This window comes from Schistocerca piceifrons, chromosome 7, assembly GCF_021461385.2.
Source record: "Schistocerca piceifrons isolate TAMUIC-IGC-003096 chromosome 7, iqSchPice1.1, whole genome shotgun sequence".
NCBI classification, from domain to species: Eukaryota; Metazoa; Arthropoda; class Insecta; order Orthoptera; family Acrididae; genus Schistocerca; species Schistocerca piceifrons.
The window spans coordinates 354,381,658-354,403,956 of record NC_060144.1 but is presented as its reverse complement, the minus strand read 5'-3'; the positions used below and the strand labels follow the sequence as shown (position 1 = coordinate 354,403,956).

General features: G+C 43.3%; 1 protein-coding gene across 1 annotated transcript in view; it reads left to right on the top strand.

Annotated features, from left to right (window-relative positions):
• The window catches only part of LOC124804770 (WD repeat-containing protein 48-like), a 162,473-nt gene that overhangs the window by 123,729 nt on the left and 16,445 nt on the right, over nucleotides 1–22,299 (top strand). Inside the window, exons 9-12 of the mRNA XM_047265088.1 lie at nucleotides 761–863; nucleotides 3,891–4,053; nucleotides 4,136–4,327; nucleotides 21,427–21,616. Coding sequence (XP_047121044.1) covers nucleotides 761–863; nucleotides 3,891–4,053; nucleotides 4,136–4,327; nucleotides 21,427–21,616 — 648 coding nt within the window. The remainder of the gene's footprint in view (nucleotides 1–760; nucleotides 864–3,890; nucleotides 4,054–4,135; nucleotides 4,328–21,426; nucleotides 21,617–22,299) is intronic.

Below are 22,299 nucleotides of genomic sequence, written 5' to 3'. Positions count from 1 at the left end.
CTGAGGCACGCAAGCCTCCCCACCAACGGCAAGGTCCATGGTTCATGGGGGGGCACTGAAATGTATGAGTGCAAAAAATTATTTTATAGTTAGAGGCCAAATATTTCAGAAGAGTTATTTGTTGGGACCAAAGGTTTCTGAAGATTTATTTGTTGTGAATGTCTTTCACACTGGTAATATTTTTCTTGTGTAAATCGTGTCTTCACCATCCTACCCTTTCCTTTTTCATGTTACATAATCAGTTGAGTTTGAGAAGCAGGGAGGCAGTAATGGTAGATTGAAGCTTTGATCCAGGCTGGAAAGAGTGTGTGTGTGTGTGTGTGTGTGTGTGTGTGTGTGTGTGTAAGTTAAAATTGGCAGGAATGGTATCCAGTTCCAGTGCACTGTTTTATTCATTCAGCAAGACTTATAATAAAACTCTCTCAGCTTATGATTGTAGGATTTAGTCTGGAAACAAATTATAGGCTGTATAAAAGGAGAGGGGGAGAGAGAGAGAGAGAGAGAGAGAGAGAGAGAGAGAGAGAGAGAGAGAGAGAGAGAATGGTGCTAGAAACAGAAGTGTAATTGAGTAGGAGGTGGCAAGGTAGGAGAATTAATTAGCAATACTGCAACTAGTAGTTTTAGTGAGTAACATAAAATGATATATACAGCTGAATTGTGCTCATCAACCTTGAATACTGTCAAATTGCAACTGTTTCATGAGTACCTGTGATTGTTGTCGTCTTTGATGGATTTGACATCATTGCTTTTTTTTCCCCAGATGCTTACCATTCATTTGGGGCAGGATGAAAATGACTGCTTTTCGGCATGGGTTTCAGCGAGAGAAGCAGGGCTTGCACCAAATGACACAGTTGATCAAAAAGGTAATTTGGATAGAACAACGAGAGGGCTTTACAGACTGGCCAACTTGGATTTTCTTCGGGCTTATGGGACTCTCATACATATAGGAATCTCAGTGTGCGGAAACAGACGTCCTGAAGTAGTGCAATGCATCTCTCAGAATCACTCAGAATAATCAACTTTGAAGTTTCTCATGTGCTATTAAGTGCAAAACATTTCTATTTTTGCTACCAAATGGCGCTAACCTTAACCATATCATCACTGGTTTGATTCACACTTGGAGGCAGATTTTTCACTTTTATTTGAATTCAATATTTATTAATAAATCAAATTGCTGATTAACAAATATTGTGAATCACAATTTTTTATGGACACATCTGTTATTTTTAACTATTATTCTTGTGAAAAATTGAGTAGTCTTAATTAATTAAAATTTGGTACAAAAACGGGAAACATCAAGTAGAAATTAAAATACATTTTTGTTTCTAGAGCTTATGAAACTACAAGCATTTTATTAAAAACACAAATATATTTTTAAAATATATTTAATTTACCATGAATATGCATTTTTCATGTAACTGCTAACCAAAAATGATATTTGGATTAAATATTGGTTAACATTGATATTTGTTCGTTAATACATCAATTTGATAATAAATGTGATTTCAAATAAGAGTTAAAACATATTTGTGGCAGGAATCAAACTAGTAATATTGTGCTTATGAGACCAGATGCTATTTATTTGGCTACAGGCAATGCCGTCAAATTGCTTGAATTGTTTTATGCTTAACAGCAGTTGGAGTAGTCAAATTTTTAAGCTTGCTCTAATTTTTGAGAATTGCATTGTGCTAGTTTAGGAAGTAGCTGTCCAGGTGCCAAGCTTCAAATCCCATAAATAGACAGAAAACCAAATGGGACAGGTCTGTAAGGTCTCCTTGTAGATATTACAAAGAGGGGAGGAAGTGTTATTATTTTGTAAGGAATTATGGAGTAAATAACCAGCAGGTGATGCTGACAGTCACTTGGCTGTGTTTTTCTCCTGTAACAGCATTGATATTTTGTATAGTTGTAAAAGGAAATGTCATAAAATGGTAATACAATTTTATATAAAATTAGCAACCTGCCCCAGCTTCACATGAGGAGCACTAAACATCTACAGCCAGACTACTAATCTGACATAGAGGTAATTTTGTTCACTGGCCACTGTGTAGATTTATGATTAAAACTCAGAGAACAACTTTTGGTAACTGAACATTATCGCTTTCATACAAATTCAACAATTTGAGTAGCACATGCCAGGAAAGTTCTCAGGAGGCACAAGTGTTCTGCATTCCATATTTAATTGGCATTTGGAGTGTCATCTTGTGGCAAGATGAGAGTTGTGAGCTGTTGCGCTACCCATTCCAACTGACCGCAGCACCACTTCAGCAAAAGCAATGGCCCCTTCTCAGCTGCCTAACTGCTGAACTTGTACAGTGTTGTCTGCCTGACTGCGAGCCAAGGCAAGTTGCCGACAGTGCTACTGCAGTTCCAGTCCAGCATGGGCTACATCTTCTGTGTGAGCTTTTCCCACATTTCCCTTCACACTTTTAAATGTAAACCCTATACAAAAATCTATTCCTTTTAGCATAATACCTGATACGTCCTGCAGCACAAGACGTTTCAGATGTTGGCAGTAGCTCCCACTGGCCTCCTGGTAACAGGAACTCAGATTGTCATGGTACTGAAGTTCGTCAACCTGCCACTTATCTCCTGCACACTGCTAGATGACAATAACATCATTTTCATAGTAGTGGGCTGGGGGCAGTCTTTAATTCATCATAAAAGGTAGATCACATAGGCGTCCTTGTAGCAGTTCCTCATGTCAGCCTGTTGCTGCAGTCGGATGGCCTTATGCCTATCTCTTGTTCACCACTAGGCGTCACTCATAATGTTTTCATAGCGGTGGGGTTCTTTAATTCACCATAATTCAGCCAGTTTGAACAGAATATTTATAAATTACATACACAAATCTTTCTTGTGAATCAGTCTTATCTGTTAGGGAAATCTACATAACATTCCCTACAGTAGTTCCTGATATTAACATGAATGCATAATCATAGTCAGAAACCAGAGTTGGGAACTTTAATTTCAATGTGTGTAGGTAGAAGATAGATGTTCAGAGAGAAACTATGAGGAAAACTGTTTTTCATTCCCTTTCATATAGATACTGATAGCAGTACTCAATGATTATTTTCATTATGGGCAACTTCCAAACAAACTGATGAAGTACAGTGTATAATGTAACCACATTTACTTGTGCAAATGTGTGCCATCTGTAGCTGTGCCTAGGTCAAATCTGGTTGAAAAGTGGTTGTCTAAAATAGGCTTTTTTAAATGATGGGGTCCACACCAGGTTTGCAGTCCAAACACTTTAATTGCATTTTGTTGTTGGATAACCTACTGTTTATGGCCTGGTTGAGTATCATTTATTTGAATTTATGCACAGATAAATTTTAAGCTATATACTGCTCTCTGCCGTATAACTATATTGTTAGAGTGCAGTAACCTAACACTGAAGTGTTTAAACACAATTATTAGTGTGTGACAAGTAAACTGTTAACATAGTCTCTGAATGAAGTTCTCAAATCACTGTTCTTAAAATCTAGCAGTCATATTTATAAAACCGACGACCTGCAAAGTAGGTAACTATTGGAAGTAATGCTGTTCATATTCCAATGCTATTGTCACTGTTAGCAGAAGGCATTATTGCAGGTCAACACAGTTCGTGAAATTAATTACCAGTTCATAGGCAGTCATTAAAAAAACAATCACAGTATAAACTCTTGGCACCTTCTATGACGTGTGGTTTGTGCTAACTCGTCTGCATACATTGTGTAGTAATTTTGATCACAGGCCTAGCTCGTCTCACAACCTTCCGCAGACTGACTAAAATAGGTTCCAAAATTTTCCTTTTATAAGTTTGTAATAACTTAACCTACATTCGGCTATTGTTACTTGCTGTACTTTTGAATTATCTGTTTATAAGTCACCTTACAATGTTCTTCCAGTGAACTATGGCAATTTACTTCTGCAAGCTTTATTAGAACATTGGTGGAGACCACTGCAAGTTGATGAAGATGCAGAGTGTCACCCTGATCAAGCTGGAGGTGGCCAGAGTCAGGGTGGCAATGAGTACTTTTCTGTGCCAGGACATACACCAGTTATCTTCAGGTAAGGAGATGATTTTCATCTACCAAGGAAGGTAGCAGCAATTTGAAAATCTTGCAATGTACTAATCATTACAATTTTGCAGTGAAGTAGGTGGTCGCACGCTTTACCGTTTGTTAGTACGTGATGCTGGAGGGGAAACTGAAGGAGTTTTACTCAATGAGACAGTACCGCCATGGGTGAATGATATTGTTGTTGAGAAAAACTTGCCAAAATTTATTAAAATACCATTCTACCTTCTTCCCCATGCCACATCAGGAGTAAAAAGTCTAAAAAAGTAAGTATTCTGTAATAAAATTTAAAAAAACTTAGTGACATGTATCTCGCAATGGGAAGGATAGGATTAAATATTCAGAGAAATAGGCATCTTGTCAGTGTTAAAAGTGACCGTCATTAAAGAAAATGACACGGCTTCTTCCAAGAATGATCCTGCTTCTGGTGGGATAGAATACCTAAGCAGTAAGGAGTAATTTGTTGACACATGGAACAGGACTTTCCTCTGATTCTTTCACACACATTTGATCCACAGACCAAAGGGTTGGGATAAAGGGTGGCACACACCTAGTATTTCTTCGGATTTTGACAGAATACTTCACTGGTATTTACAGTAAGGACATAGAGCATTATATTTCTCATTTCAGAAAGCAATGAGAGGTAATCAAAGCCTGACATTAATTTTATATAGTGGTTGCTACGTAATAACGATAAGTGCTGCTTTGAAGCCATTTTGTAGCCATGTGGAGCAATAAGGGGGGCACAAGCGAAAACAAGAAGAAAATCTGTTTGGGTGCAAGGTGAGGCAGGCATTTTGTATCTGCAAAAACCTTTTTCACATTATACATTTTGGTAGAAAGAGCTGCTCCTTATTACAAATATAGCATCTGTGGGAGATAAACCTCTAGAGAAGGGACTGCCTGTACCTAATGGGCCATTATCACATGTGGCTAGACTGCATTGACAATCCTCTTCAAGAGCTGATGGTACCAACCATGTCTTGTGGTTTTGTTGACCAGGCTTCCGTCATTGCATTATCACCTGTCAGTATATAGAAAGACTTGCAAAAACAACTGAAAGTAAGATCTTTGAGCACTTTGACATTTGATTTAGTTAAGTAGGGTTGTGAGTAATAGTTGGAACTTTACCTCTTGAGTTGTGGTGATATCCTAGTATCCATTACCCCTCACCAGTCTTTGAATATGGTTCGGGGTGTTATTTTTCCCAGGGACCTGATCCTTCAAACTGATGACTAACTCCAGTGGAATCTGGTATGGCAGCGCATTTATTCTATCTTATTCCAATTTTAACAATATTGTGATTGCAGTTTTACAGTTTTCTCAAGCGTGCATGTATGTGCATGTGTGTATGTACATAAACTTATTCCTGTCTTTTTCTGCTTTTAATAGTCATGTGTGTTACTGAAATTAAAGCTATTTCACAGTTAATTTCCTTCCTTTCTGTTAATAGGCAAAGTTTATATCAGGGTACCAGTTCACTTTGCAATAGCCATATGGTATAAGCTACCACTTTCATAGAAATGCAAATTTTCTTCTTTGTTTCATTTCCTTGAACAACCAGACCATAACCACCACTAGCAAGAAACCCCCTCCCCAGGGGGCTTATGCCTATTTCACGAGTTTATGAGTGGTGCAGATGGAACCCTGAGCTATTGCGGCCCTTTATTCCATTCCAGGCTGCAATCCCTTCCCTACACTCCTCCGACCCAGTCCTCCCTTCCTCCCTCCTGCTCCTCCGTCCCCTCCTTCCCCTCTGTGTGCGTCCACGCTTACGTTAGCCCGGCTACCCTCCTGGTTTCTGGTTTTCTGTCCAGTTTATGTTCTTCTTGCTTTTTTTTCACTTTTCCTCTTCGATGTTTTTGGTTTCCCTTTGGGGTTTGACCTCCCCGTTTAGATTTCCTCTCTGTAGTGTGAGCCAACTGGAGAATGACACCTTAATTATTGTCTTTGGCTCATAGCCTTACCACATCTTCCATCGTTTCTTCGACACTTGTCCTTTAACACTATATAGCTATCACGGTAGCCAGTCTGTGCAGTCAGGTCATTATATACCCACTTGATTGAGCCCCCTGACAACAGAGCTGCTACCTCCCCTTGTATGCCTAAACTCCTGGCAGCAGCCTCACTGGCAGAAAGCGCTTGCTGTGGCTGTGTGGTGCTCACCGGGAGAGCCCTTGATCAGAGTGGGGGTTATAGGGCGGACACTTTGCATATGAAATCCATAAAGCACCAAAAAACAGGCTGTTCTTTTACAGCAATATCCTTAATTGGGAATGGATCCCTTTTAATGCTGCTTCTTGTAACCCTGCTGCCTTCCCTTTCCTGGCTATCTCCTGGGAGGAGGGCAAGGACCGCCAGCTAATGGTGAAACCCTTTCCTTGCTATCTGATGTGCACAAGGACACACAGGAATACTTTCACTGTCACCAGGTCATAACTTTTTTGTAGAAACTATCGACGACATGATTGGTGAAGTGTTTTCTGTAAGATGTAGTCAGGTTCACTGTTGATTAAAACTACTGCTGCCAAATTTGTTGCCCTTCATTCTCGTGATCTTGTGGTGATATCCCAGTGCCCATTACCGCTCACCAGTCTTTGAATATGGCTTAGGGTGTCATTTTTCGTAGGGACCTCATCCTTCAAACTGATGAGGAACTCCAAAGGAATCTGGCATGACGGCACATTTTGTTCAGCATGTGCAGCAAAGCCATAAGGACAATTGCATTGATACCGCCACGTTTATTCTGACATTTGAAGGGACTACCCTCCTGGGGAAGGTCAAGGTTATGGTATATCAGTCTGGTGTGAAGCCGTACGTCCTACCACCCTTGAGGTGTTTCTGGTGTATTTGTTTTGAGCACACATCTTACAGATGTACAATGACCCTTTGTGCAGTGATTGTAGACTCCGACTCCGTGAGCGGAGCTCCTTTGTTCCACTGCCCATGTGCGTTACGTGTTACACCCATTGCTCTCCATGGTCGTCAGATTGCTCAGTTTATAAGAAGGAATCATTCATCCTACGCAGAGGCTCATCAGAAATATGACTGTCTTCACCCTGTGTATGACCTCTACATTTGCCTGTGTTACGTCCCCTTTTCCCCTCCTCCCTTCTCCTTATCCCAGTCCCATCTCCCTCTTGTCTCCCCTCCCTCTTGTCTCCCCTCCCTTTGCAGTTGCCACACCACTCCCCTTACTCCGCCAGCGGGATATCTCTCCCTGGTGTCCCCCTGCGGGTGCGGGGTAAGAATAGGCATGAGGTATTCCTGCCTGTTGTAAGAGGCGACTAAAAGGAGTCCCTCCCCCTGAAGGGGGTAGTTTGCCCCTGCGCCGGGAGACGGATGGTTCAACAGCTTACATTTGTGGTCATTTTAGTTTTTTGTTTATTCTGGTTTCTTCCTTCCCTTGTTTGTTTCCTTTCTTTGTCCTCCTCCCTCTCTCACTGTCTTCCTTACTTTTTACCTTGCCTTCTTTTCCTTGCCTTCTTGTCCACCCTATGGTCTCCGCCTCGGCATTTGAGACAGTCTGTCCTCTCTCTCCCTCTCTCCCTTTTTTTCCTATTCTTCTTTCCTCCCTGTGCGTGCCTGAAGGCTGACCCACACGTTCGCATGTGTTGCCGGTGCCGGGGTAAAGCGTAATTCCCCGCCCTGGGTAGACAAGTAGGGCCCGTGCATACCCCCGGGTTAAGGCCGGGCCCGGGGAGGGGTGATTGCCTGAGCTGACACCTTCCGACCATGCCGATTGGTCCCTCCGTCCGTTTCTCAGGTGTGACCTGAGGTGTAAACATTTACCTAAGGCGGGAGCGCCCTCTGAGAGGGTCCCCACAAGGAAGGAGCGCGCCATCGGAGATGCTGGCAGTCATGGGTGATTCATCCGCAATGGATTTCTCTTCTTCTTCTTCTTCTCTCTCAACTTCTGCCCAAAAATGGAAACTTGAACAGCCACCAGTGACAAAAGTACTACCGCCTGCCCCAAAGTTCCTCGTAGTTTCTAGATCTGAGGACAGAAAGGATTTTTCGTCTGTCAACCCTTTCGTTATTCAGAAGGGCGTAGATGCCATTGCCGGACCTGTCAAGTCTTGTACCAGGATGCGTAACGGTACCTTGTTGTTGGAAACTGAGAGCGCCTTTCAGGCACAAAAACTCCTTCGGGCCACACTCCTGTACACGTTCCCTGTCCGGGTGGAGGCTCACCGCACTTTGAATTTGTCGCGTGATGTGGTATCTACTAGATCACTTGACGGATTGACTGATGAGGAGATTCGGTTTTTCCTCGCTGAGCGGGGCGTTACAGCTGTCCATAGGGTCATGAAAAAAATTTACAATGAGCTTGTACCGACGCGGACACTTTTCTTGATCTTTGATAGTGTTCAGCTGCCGTCGTGCATCAAAGCAGGCTATGATGTTATTTCTGTTCACCCCTATGCCCCGACACCTATGCACTGCTACCAGTGTCAGCGTTTTAACCACACCCACCAGTCTTGTTCTAATGCGTCACTTGGGGCAGGGACGCCCATGAGGGTGACTGTCCACCTCCGTCTCCTCATTGCATGAACTGTCCGGGTGACCATGCAGCGTCCTCTCACGACTGTCCCACTACAAGGATGAACGCTGTATACAGGAAATTTGGGCCAAAGAGAAAGTGTCCACCTCGGCTGCTCGCAAGCTTTTTGCTAGTAGGAAGCCCACGCTGCTCCCAGCGGGGAAATACAGTATCGTCCTCACCCTTCCAGGGAGGTATCGAAGCAGACATGCAATCTGACCTTTAGCGCTACGGTTGTCCGTTCGTCCATTGCTAAGATCGCCCAGTCAACATCTCCTCTTCCTCCCGTCACCCCTAAGACACAAGCACCTTCATCAGCTTCAGCCAAGACTTAAGACCCAGAAGTCAGATGCACGGGCCTTCAAAAAGGAACTGTCCCATGAAGACTTCTTACGAACCCCGAACTCCCAGCCATCGACTAGTACTTCGACTAAATGACCTTCCAAGAAGGCAGGCTCATAGGAAGAAAAGTTCTCCTTCTCCGCCACGGCGTGTTTCTTCTCCTGCGCCACCCAGCGGTTGCCGCTCCAGGCCGTCTCCCGTTTCGCCTGGCCGCACTGCTGGTAGCCGAACATCTGGCCATTCGCCGGCGGAAGAAGCTCCCCCTCCCGACCATCTTAACATGGTGGCCGACGAACCTATTGAAAAAATTGACGATGACTCTCCGCCTATTGATAGCGGCAGCAGTGCTCGCTCGAAGCCAGGCCCTCAGCGGCCTTCGAGGTGACCCCTTCTTGGTTCTCGTTTTTCTTTTTCTTCTCACGGTGGCACTTCTTCATTGGAATATTCGCAGCATTCGCTCCAACCGAGAGGACTTAAAGTAGCTGCTAAGCTTGCACTGTCCGCTCATAGTAGCTCTCCAGGAAACGAAGCTAACCCCATGCGATCGTATTGACTTGGCACACTGTACCTCTGTGCATTTTGACCTACCCACTGTGGCAGGTATTCCGGCTCGTGGAGGGGTTATGTTGCTGGTCTGGGATGATATCTACTATGATCCCATCACATTGCACACCGATCTGCAGGCAGTTGCTGTACGACTTACTCTGCCCACTTTCACATTTTCCGTTTGTACTGTTTACACTCCATCGTTGTCTGCCGTTACTAGGGCAGATATAATGCAAATTATTGCTCAGCTACCTGCACCATTTTTGTTGACTGGAGACTTCAGTGCCCACCAGTGCCCACCATCCCCTTTGGGGCTCTCCAGCATCCTGCCCGAGAGGCTGCCTGATAGCAGACCTTTTCAACCACCTCAATCTTGTCTGCCTCAATACTGGTGCCCCTACTTTTCTTTCAGACACAACTCACACCTATTCCCATTTAGACCTCTCTATATGTACTACCCAACTTGCACGTCAGTTTGAGTGGTACGCCCTTTCTGATACGTATTCGAGCGACCACTTCCCTTGTGTTATCCATCTCCTGCATCATACCCCATCTCCAGGCTCAACTAGTTGGAACATCTCCAAAGCAGACTAGGGGCTCTTCTCTTCCAGGGCGACATTTCAGGATCAAAACTTCACAGGCTACGATAGTCAGGTCACACACCTCACGGAAGTCATTCTCATTGCTGCTGAATATTCCATCCCTTCGACTACTTCTTCTCCACATCGCGTACCGGTCCCCTGGTGGACTGCAGCATGTAGAGATGCTATACGTGCTCGTCGACGTGCTTTACGCACCTTTAAACGCCACCCTACGATGGTGAATTGTATTAATTATAAACGATTACGTGCGCAGTGTCATCGTGTTATTAAAGAAAGCCAGCTGGGCTGCTTTCACAAGCTCCTTCAACAGTTTTACTCCTTCTGTTGTCTGGGGTCGCCTGCACCGGCTATTTGGCACTAAGGTCCACTCACCAGTTACTGGCTTGGCGGTCGCGAATGATGTCCTTGTGGCCCCTGAGGATGTCTCCAATGCCTTTGGCCGATTTTTCGCAGAAGTTTCGAGCTCCACTCATTACCACCCTGCCTTCCTTCCCCGAAAACGGGCAGAGGGGGCAAGGCCACCTAACTTCCGCTCCTCGAATCATGAAAGTTATAATGCCTCATTCACCATGCGGGAACTAGAAAGTGCACTTGCCCGGTCATGGTCCTCTGCTCCGGGGCCTGATTCTATTCACATTCAGATGCTGAAGAACCTTGCTCCTGCGGGTAAAGGTTTTCTTCTTCGTACTTATAATTGCATCTGGATTAAGGATCATGTTCCCACATGCTGGTGTGAATCTATTGTTGTACCAATTCCTAAGCCATGGAAGGACAAGCACTTGCCTTCCAGTTATCGACCCATTTCCCTTACCAGCTGTGTCTGTAAGGTGATGGAACAAATGGTTAACTCTCGTTTGGTTTGGCTGCTCGAATCTCGTCGCCTACTTACCAATGTACAATGTGGATTTCGTAGGTGCCGCTCTGCTGTTGACCATCTGGTTACCTTGTTGACCTTCATTATGAATAACTTCTTGCAGAAGTGCCAGACAGTAGCTGTGTCCTTTGATTTGGAGAAGGCTTGCAACGCCTGTTGGAGGGGGGGGGGGGGGGGGGGGGGGGGGGCATTCTCCGCACCATGCATACATGGCGCCTTCGCGGTCACCTCCCTCTTTTTATTCGTGCATTTTTAATGGATCGCAAGTTCAGGTTACGTGTGGGTTCTGTCCTGTCCGACGCCTTTCGCCAGGAGAATGGGGTGCCACAGGACTCAATTTTGAGCAGCGCTCTCTTGCCATAGTGATCAATCCAATAATGGATTGCCTCCCAGCTGATGTATCAGGCTCCCTTTTTGTGGATGATTTTACCGTCTACTGCAGTGCGCAGCGTACATGTTTCCTGGAGCGCTGTCTTCAGCATTGTGTTGACCGTCTTTACTCCTGTAGTGTCGCCAGTGGCTTCCGTTTTTCTGCCGAGAAGACAGTCTGTATTAACTTCTGGCACTACAAAGAGTTTCTCCCACCGGCCTTACATCTCGATCTCGCTGCTCTCCCATTCGTGGAGACAACAAAATTTTTAGGACTTACATTTGACAGGAAACTTAGCTGGTGTCCGCATGTGTCATATTTGGCTGCCCATTGTACCTGTTCCCTCAATGTCCGTGTTCTCAGCAGTACGTTGTGGGGTCCTACATTTGACAGGAAACTTAGCTGGTTTCCACATGTGTCATATTTGGCTGCCCATTGTACCTGTTCCCTCAATGTCCGTGTTCTCAGCAGTACGTCGTGGGGAGCGGATCGAACCGTCCTACTTCGCCTATACCAGTCGATAGCCCGCTCAAAGCTGGATAATGGGAGCTTTGTATACTCCTCTGCACAGCTGTCCATCTTACGCTACCTCAACTCTATACAACATCGGGGGTTACGTCTTGCGATCAGTGCGTTCTATACGAGTCCCGTCGAGAGTCTTCATGCTGAAGCCGGTGAATTGCCACTAACCTACCCACGCGACATACTGCTTTGTCCGTATGCCTGTCGGCTATTATCAGTGCCCTACCACCCGTCTTATCGTTCGTTTTTTGACGAGTCTCTCGACCATCAATACGGGTTGTATGTATCTGCCCTGCTACCCCCTGGAGCTCGCTTTCGTCGCCTCCTTCAGCAACTTGATTTTCCACTCTCTGCAACCTTTAGAGTGGGCGAGAGCCAAATGCCACCTTGGCTCCAGGCTCAGGTTCGCGTTCATCTTGACCTCAGCACGCTCCCAAAGGAGGTTATCCCAGCTTCGGTATACCGCTCGCGGTTTGTCGAACTTTGTTCAAAGTTCATTAATACGATCATCATTTATACAGATGGCTCTAAGACCAATGATGGTGTCGGGTGTTCTTTTCTTGTCGGGGCACGCATTTTCAAATACCGGCTCCGTGGCCATTGTTCGGTCCTCACTGCTGAGCTATTTGCCATCTATGAGGCTGTTCTTTACATCCGTCGCCATCGACTTTCTGCTTATGTCATCTGCTCTGATTCCCTGAGCACCATCCAGAGCCTCAGTGATCCGTATCCGGTTCACCCTTTTGTGCACCGGATCCAACACTCTCTACAGCAGCTGGCAGATGACGGTTCTCTGGTTACCTTTATGTGGGTTCCTGGTCATGTCGGTATCCCTGGGAATGAAGCTGCAGATGCTGCGGCCAAGGCTGTGGTCCTCCAGCCTAGGACAGTTTCTTGTTGTGTGCCTTCATCTGATTTTAGCAGGGTCATTTGTCAGCACATTTTTATCGCTGTGGCATGCTGATTGGTCTACACTTATTGAAAACAAGCTTTGGGCCTTGAAACTTCTCCTCACGGCTTGGACGACCTCTTCACGCCTTCTAGGCGGGAGGAGGTCGTTTTGGCCTGGTTACGGATTGGACACTGCCGGTTCAGCCACTGCCATCTGCTGATGGCTGCGCCAGCACCGTTCTGCCCATGTGGGCAATTGCTGACGATACACCACATTTTAATGTCCTGTTCAAATTTTAATACACTGCGCATTGATCTTGGCCTCCCATATACTCTGGATGAAATTTTAGCGGATGACCCAGGAGCAGCTGCTCACATTCTTCGTTTAATCCTCTTGACAAACCTGTCTAAGGACATTTGATTATGCTGTTTTCTTTTAATCCCTTGCCTGTTAATGTGCCTTTTATAGTGTTGTCCTTTTTAGTTGCTGTTTTAACATTGTGCCTCGCAGTGCATTCATAATTTAGTCTGGGCGCTAATGACCACTGTAGTTGTGCGCCCCAAAAAAAAAAAAAAAACCACCTCCCTGGTGTCTTCCAGACCTGCTGCCTCGCTTTGGCCACATGACCCACAGTCCGTGCTCTCCCTCCACCCTCCATTTCATATCTTGGTGAGGCCTTCTCTCTCCCCTGGCCCTGCCCTCCTCAACCTGTGAAGGAGGAGGGGAAGAAGAAGAAGAAGAAGAAGAAGAAGAAGAAGAAGCAAAGTAAGTCCCAGGACAAAGCCCCTTCAGTCCCAATTCCCCTCTCGTGACCTGAGTCTGACTTCTTGTTTATGGATGTTGTCTCATCCTAGTTAGTGACGGGATGACCAGCTTTGAATCATTCGCCTTCTGTTTGGATGCCTGTTCTGTGCTTATTCAGTGGAATTGTAACTGATACCGCTATCACCTTCCATAGTTGCAATCCTTTATTTCCTTTTGCTCTGCAGCTTGTGTCATTCTACAGGAATCTAATTTTACTGATGATCGCTCACCATCCCTTCGTGGGTTCCATGCTTTCTGTTGAAACCAGGTAGGCCCTTCAGAGGCTTCCAGTGACATTTGCGTGTTGGTCCATATGGACATGGTTAGTACATTTACTCTCCTACGTACCACATCATAAGTCTTTGCTGCGTGGCTTGGAGTCTGCATCATCTTTAGCTCTCTCCTGACAGGCCACCTAGACCTGCTGCCCTAACTGCTCTCCTTCAGCAACCCCTCTCCCCCATGCCCCCTCCTTTCTTTCTCCTTGGGGAATAGCCCATCACCTCTTGTGGGGCAGCACTTTTTCATCTAGTTGGGATTTCCTTGTAGACCAGTTTCTTGTGAACTATGATGTATGCCTTCTTAATCATGGTTGCCATACCAATTTTAGTGCTTTTTATGGCATTTTCTCTGCTATTGATCTTCTGCTCTAGTTCCCTTCCCATTTCCCTTCATTAAACTGGTTGCAGCCCAATGACCTTTGCAACAGTGATTTCTTCCTGTTGATTCTCTCTTTCCATTCCCACGTGCCGATGGCCAGGTTACCCCACAGGGCTTTCCATCACACTGATGACATCTATATGCCTCCCAGATTGTGTTTACCCCTTGTTTGTCAGATTGTACTGATGAAGATTTCGATGACGAGTCCAGTAAGATTATTTGCATTGCCGGGTTTCCCGTCCGCTGCTCGACAAGCCCCTTTTGCCACCAGTCAGTTGTCTGGTGGAGCATGGCCATTGCCGTCACCATCCATGATTGCCGGCGAGCCTTACAATACCTTAGTGGCACCTGCCCTCCACTCGACTTAGTACCTTTAAACACTTTCATGCCAAGGCCTGTTACTTAATCAAAAAGAGCAGGCAGGATGTTGGAAACCCTTTCTCTTCTCCCTAGGTTATTTTGTCCCTTCATTACGGGTGTGGAGTGTAGCCCACACTCGTAATGAAGGGACCAAAGAACATAGGGAGGAGCTACACTCCACACCCTCCCAGGTTGCCAACGGTAGTCTTTCATCCCGGGCCTAGCGCTACTGAATGGCCTTAGTACAGATCTGACATCTGGCGACACATTGATGTTGGCCTTCAATCCAGACACCTTACTCCACCAGAAACAGTGGGCCAAAGCTTCCCACTTACATATTACCTCTTGTCAGGAGGAATCCTACAATGAACCCTTCACTGAATGGGAGCTACTTCAGGTCCTCGGCTCTTCCCACGATACAGATCCTGGCCCTGATTCCATCCATAACCAGTTGCTTCAACACCTCACTCCTCCACAATGACAATATCTCCTCCAGGCGTTAAACTGTATACTCATATAACTCCTAGGTGTTTTCCCTTCTCAGTGGTGGGACAATATTGAGTTTCTCTCCTTATGCCCAGTAAGGATTTGTTGGCCCTCAGTGATCACCTGTGGATCAGTCTCACCAATGTCCTCTGCAAGTTGTTTGAATGGATGGTGGCTCTTCGGCTTTGTTGGTTCCTTGAATCTCATGACGTTTTTCTCCTTATCAGTGCAGCTTTTGAGAGAAACAGTCTCGGATTGATCACCTGCTTTGGTTGTAAACCGAAGTTCCGCGGTCCATTTCACAGACCGCCATCTTGTCACAGTTTTCTTCAACCTTGGTAAGGCCTACGACATTGGTTGGCACCTTCACACCTGCTTTCACTTCATGAGTGGGATCTTCAGGATCCTATCGTAATTTTTTTTGTTTGCCAGTTCCATTTCTTGGAGTTTCTTTTTGACAAAAAGCTTACTTGGTTGCCCCATATCCACCTTTTGAAGATTGGCAGTTTCCATAACATGGTATCCGTTTCCTTGCCTGCACATCTTGGGATGCAGGTCATTTGGCTGTTCTCCATCTATATCTGGCCTAAGTTCTGTCCTGTCGGGACTATGGTTGTCCAGTTTATGACTCAGTTGCTCGTTCCATGCTGCTCCTCTCAGACCTGGTCCACCATTGTGTGTCCATTTGCCTACCAGTGCCTTTCGTACTAGCCCTGTTGATATTCTTCTGGTTGATGCTGAGACATCCCTCCCTCCATTTCAGTTCAGTGGTCCAACTCCTGGTTTCCTATACCATTGCTGTATACTCTGTCCCTGCTCACCTTCCTTTTTATTTATTTTGGTGGCTCTGGGACATTGCCTGCCTACTGCCCGCCCTCAGGTGGGTTTGTGAGTTGGGCTTCTCTTTGCCTCGATTTCCATCTACGTTCTTTACTCTGTTCCTCATGTTCTCTCCCGAACAACCCCCCACCCTCCCCCGTTCTCCCCATTAGTTCCTCAGATCTGGAATCGGATGTTTCTCTCCCGGAATCTGAAAGCCTCTGTTGCTCAGACTATGGTTTTCCATAGTTTGTTCCACCTGTTTATACAAGAGTGTACTACTGTTTTTTACACTGATGGGTCTAAATCTGCTAATCACTTGGGATGTGCCTTCACATCTTCTGTTGGCATAGAACACCATCTCTTGCCTGCCACATATGTGATGTTTATTGCGGAACTGATGGCCATTTACTAGGCTCTTTGCTGTATTTAATGGGCCTCCTTCACCTAAGTTCTGTTATGTGTGGACTCAATAAGTGGCCTTCAGGCTATTGCCTAGGTTTTTTTCCTACCATCCCTTGGTTCTGCCTTTCCCTACCTTCACACTGTTCTTCACCATGCTGCTTGTTTGGTTATTCCAGGGTAATGGGCTTGAACCCTCCAGGGTGGATTCCTTGGCCGACTTTTGTGGGAGGGGGTGAGTGGGGATGGGGGAGAGTCAACCCCTGGCCTAATAACTTCATACCATTAAGGGGACTCCTGCCACATGGTGTTCTTCCTTCTACCTCTCCCAGTGGGAATCCACCAACCTGTTGTGTCTGTGTATGGACCATACCAGGTTAATAAATAGTTTTTTTTACTCTGTAATCAGTCGTTGCGGGACCCCTGTTGTCATGATCCATATTTTGCAGCACTGCTCCTGCCTTTTAAAAATTCACTCAAAATACGCACTCCCGTGGCCCTTGTCACGGGTGTTAGTGAGTGGCACTTGCATGGTTACGCCTGTCCTCTTGTTTTCTTCACCAAAATGGTTTGGTTTAGATACCGGAATTTCCTTCTGGAATTGGAACCCCTCAGTTGGCATTGGCATTGGCATTGATTTGATTTGATATGATTTGAGAGGCCATCAGCCTTACCTCTATGCTGACTAGGTTCCCCCCAATTTCTCCCCACTTTTTGTCTGGTGGTCTGTGCCCTTTTGTTTGCCCCTTTACCTATGTCTTCTTTCCCTGGTGTGGTCCCTGCTGTGTCATGACCATAGAATGGTGTGCGGATCAGGATGGGTCGCCAGTGGTGCCTTTGGAGTGCCCCCTGCTCTTGCCCCTTCCCACCTCCCTCCTCCTGTTCCTTACTCTTCATACCACTCTGATATCCCTTATGCCCCCCCTTTTTTTTTTCCCATGGTGTTGTTCCTACATTAGTATCTGCCACCTTGGATAGTGGGACTGATGATCTCGCTGTTTGGTCATCCCCCACCCCCACCTTCCAATCGACTAACCAACAATATCAGGACAGCAATAATAACCATCATCAGTCATCTACTATTGGATTAAGGCCTCCATCAGACTTTTCCAAGCATTACAATCCTCAGCTACATCCTTCAAAGTTGCTCCTATATGTCTGTTAATATTGAAATGATAATTAAGTCGACACTCTAGCTGCAAACAGGCATTGATATACATCATTGGAGACATGTTGAAAATGTGTGCCCCGACCTGGACTCAGACCCGGGATCTCCTGCGTACACGGCAGACACTTTGTCCAGCTGAGCCACCGAGGGCACAGAGGATAGTGCGCCTGCAGAGACTTATCCCTCGCATGCTCCCCGTGAGATCCACATTCCCAACATGTCCAAACCACTACATTCATAATGTGCCTAATAGATGTTTGCCCATCAAACTCATTACCCGTAGCAGATTAATCTACCAAGTCCCATATGAGTTGGGGCATAGTGTGTGCGTTCGCACAAGAAGGTCAGTGGCAAGGTAGCCATATTTTAACTATATATGAAGGTAGTATCTGTGCCCTCAGTGGCTCAGCTGGATAGAGCATCTGCCATGTAAGCAGGAGGTCTCGGGTTGGAGTCACGGTCGGGCCGCACATTTTCAACACGTCACCAATGATGTATATCAACTTCTGTTTGCAGCTAGGGTGTAGATTTCATTCTAGAGAAGCTGCACGGTCATCAATGGTATCTGTTCTTTCTGGAACAGATACTACCTTCATATATCTGTTAATGTTATCTACCCACCTCTCTTTAAGTCATCCATTTGCCTAGCTACATGTCCTACGCACATACACGCCATTTTCTTTATGGCCATTTATTTAGTGTTTTATTTATTTGAAGTCCATATATTCTTGCCATAAGTCAAAACTTAACACTGCATGTAAACTCACTATTTGAAACACATTAAAATTTTTGCTCTTGTGTTTTATTTCAGTTGCTGTTCATCCATTCATCTTCAACAACCCTAAATACAAAATTTAATTGGTTCTGTGACTTCTTTGTTATTTGTTTATTTTAATTTCATAGTATCGATTACACACTGATGGGATCTTGTTGTAATTACTAGGCATTCTGTCAAACTTCCTCTGTTTAGTTCTTCCGTTACTTGTTGAAGTTTCTCACCAGCGGGCAACAATCTGGTATCAGCAACATTAAGAAGCTTTATGAATGTTCCATTGTCATGTATTCCTTCATATTTTGCCACTTTCTTTGAGAGTGCTGATTAGTTTAAATCACAGAGCCTGCCTAGAGTTCGTTCAAAATTACATATAATAGTTAAGAATATGGGCACCATTGCTGCAGCTTCCATTAGACCTAATGAGTTTAATGGAAAATCATACTAAAAATTGAAAGAGGTTTCATATTTCATTGCTCATTGCTTTACAAAGGGTTCAGCTGTTAGTCCTAATCAATGTGTAATGCTAACAAAGAGACATCCCCATGGCTTAGATTGACTTTCTGAAACCACATATATAGTTGCATATGCTAGGGTCCCAGTTATAACATTCTGCAGTCATTTCCCTGGTAGACCCTTGTTTGAGAGTAACAGAAAAAAATGAAAAATAAAATTTCTTGGACTTCACTAGACCTTTAAAAATACTATTAATTTCAAAACGGTACTGTTGACTAGTGATTGAATTATTTGACTGGTAGGTGGAGAGCTGTGGGTTCTGCATTTTCTTTTTATTTCTTTATTTATTTATTTACATCTTTATCATAACACCTGCAATCACTTTTTTATTCATATGAGCAGTGTAAATATATTTTTAATTCCAATCCTTTGCTGCTTTATTTTAATTATCTTATTAACTTTTTAACTAACTTTCATTTTTTATTCTTTTCTCACATGGAATCTTTGTCCTGTGATTTTAAATACTTTTATCTCCCCCACCCCACCCCCCCACCCCCACCCACAATCGTATTGACCAACTAGGATCATGTTAACAACTTCAGTTCCTCTTCTTCCTTTGTTGTTGTTTCCTATTTTTCCAGTATTCCCTCATTTTCTCCCCATGAAGTCTCTTCCTTTCTTCTGTCCATGTTGTTCCCGATTTTTTTATTTCTTCTGCTTTGAAAGCCTTCCAAATTTAGCATTTTGTTTTTAAAACGCTTTCTTTCTGCTATTTCTGATTCTTTGATGTTGTTTCTTTCAAGATCTTTTCTTACTTCTGTAATCCATGCTATTGTCGATTTCTTCTTCCAGAAATACAGGAGTATTTGTTTTGTTAGTCTGTTTCCATCCATTCGGTAGAGATGTCCAAAAAAGGTTAATCTTCGTTTGGCCATTACTTCAGATATTTTCTCTATATTTTTGTAGATCTCCTCATTACTTCTTATTTTCCAACCAACTGCAGTTTTCATTGCACCCATTATTTTTCTAATAATCCTTCTTTCCATTACCTCTAGTTTGTCCATCTTATAGTTCATCGTTAGGCATTCAGATCCAAATAAACATTCTGGTCATATCACTGTGGTGTAATGTTTTAGTTTTGTTTTTCTAGATATACATTTCTTGTTGTAAATATTTTTGGTCAAACTATATGCTCTTTCCATTTTGTTAATTCTTACATCTATTGCAGATTTTTCTAGTCCATTCTGTTGTATAGTTTCTTCAGGATATTTAAATTTATTTACTCACTCTATTTTACCTATTTGTGTTTCTATGTATTTTGGTGCATTTTCTATATTTGTCATGAATTTTGAGACCAGTTCAGTTTGCTAATTTTTCCAGAATGTTTGAGTAACTTCTGTCAGGTTTTCTGAAAGTATTGCGAAATCATCTGCAAAAGCCAAGCAGTTTACCTTAATTTCATTTGTTTTCCTTCCCAGAGTTATTGGTTCAATTTTGTGATTTTTTTAGCTCCGAATTCCAGATCCTTACAATTTTTTGTAGAAGACAGTTAAACAGTAAAGGTGATAAACCATCACCTTGTCTAACACCAGTTTTTATTTCAAAAGGCTGAGATACTTCTCCCATAAATTTGACTTTAGATACTGTACCTGTTAGTGTTTCACGAATTATGTTTGCTAGTTTTGATTTACCTACCTATTATAATATTTAAAAATTTGAAAATATTGATATATCGGTGAAAAAACAAATGACAGAATAATTTATTTAAATTGGTTGCGTAGTGGTGTCAAATTTATTTTGCACTGCAAAATATACATTTTTTGGGTAGTAATTGTTATACAAATATTTAAAACATAAATTATTCTTGCACCATGGACAAAATAAGGTTGGTGAAGATTTAAATGAAAGTAATAGAATAACAACTGCAATAATATAAACAAAAAATAAAACGACAGAAAAGAAGGAATTAAATTTGAGAAAACACCTAAAAGTAGTTAAAATCATATGGTCAAAGATTGAAAATGAGAAAGAATAAAAGGAAGAGAAATTGTAAGCAAGTAAAGTTAACAGAGCAGCAAAAGATTAGAAATGAAAAAATTATAATTAAACGTGTTAATTGAATAAAAGTAAATATTGTGGTCATTTTCATAAAAATGTAAAAAAAAAAAATGCACCCAATAGAATCCAAACTCATGACTCTCTGCATACAGGCCAAATAACTTAACCACTGAGGTACATCATCATTTTGAAATTAATACTGTTTTTGAAGATATATTGAAATTCAAGATACTCTTAAATTCTTTTTTGTCAATTGCTCACAATCGAGAAATGGCTGCAGAGCGTGATACCTGGGACCCTAACCTACATCACCATATAGTTGGTTTCAAAAAGTTTATCACACCCCGAAGGGTCCGCAGCTCGTGGTCTAGTGGTTAGTGTTGCTGCCTCTGGATCTCGTGATCCTAGGTTCAGTTCCTGGCCTGGTTGGGGATTTTCTCTGCCGGGGACTGGGTGTTTTCATTATCATCATCATCATTCGTGACAGTGGCTAGATTGGACTGTGTAAAAAAATTGAACTGTTTAAAAATTGGCACATTGTACAGGTGCTGATGACTGCGCATTTGAGCGCCCCGCAAACCAAACATCAAAAATACCTCTAAGGAACTCTCATTGTAAGCAAAAATGTAGTATATAATATATGTTCAAATTATGTTTGTTCATATTATATAATGTTCATTTTATTTCAGGGACCGATTAATAGCCAATGATTTCATACAAGTGAGAAAAGTTGCTGAACATGTATATGAAAAGGTGTTGGGTGCTGGTTCTGAATCTGGCTCAGTAGCTGGTCCTAGTTCTCCCAGTGGAACAGATCCAGAAAGACAGGAAACAGGATCTATAGCTGAAGAAAGGGTTGAACTTCTGTGTAATGATCAGGTAATTAGTATTCATCACAGTGTTTTCAAATGACGGTATGAAGAAAAAGATTGATTGCTACTTACTGTAGAGAGATGATGTTGAGTCACGGACAGGCACAACAGAAATACTGCTATACATGTGAGCTTTTGGCCAAAAGGCCTTCTTCTCACATAGAAAGTACATGCAGATTCATGCAAGCACAACTCTCACACACAGCCACTATCACTGATCACTGAGGCCTCACTGTGTGTTTTCTATGTTAGGTGGCCTTTTTGCTGAAAGGTTACATCTATAGCGGTATTTTCAGTGTGCCTGTCTGCGACTCAACATCTCCTCTACATGGTGAGTAGCAATGTATCCATTTCTCAATATTGTTATTATTCCATCCTCGATTATCCAGTATTTTAAAATGAATACTGTTTATTATTACCATGTTATTTTAAATTATTCTAAGAAGAAAGATCATCAACATGGTATTACAATCAAATGAAAATTAAAAAAAAAAGAATCCTGTTTATCAAGAGGGTAGCAGATGCAGACACAATAAGGAACTATGTGAAAGTAGTTTTCAGAAGTAGATATTTCTCGATGGATGAAGATGATTGGAAGAAATTACATTGTTCAAAAATATGCATAGCAAAGTCGCTAAGAAATAATGTTGAGGAAGACTCAGGATGACAAGAACAGAGAAAGACAATCGT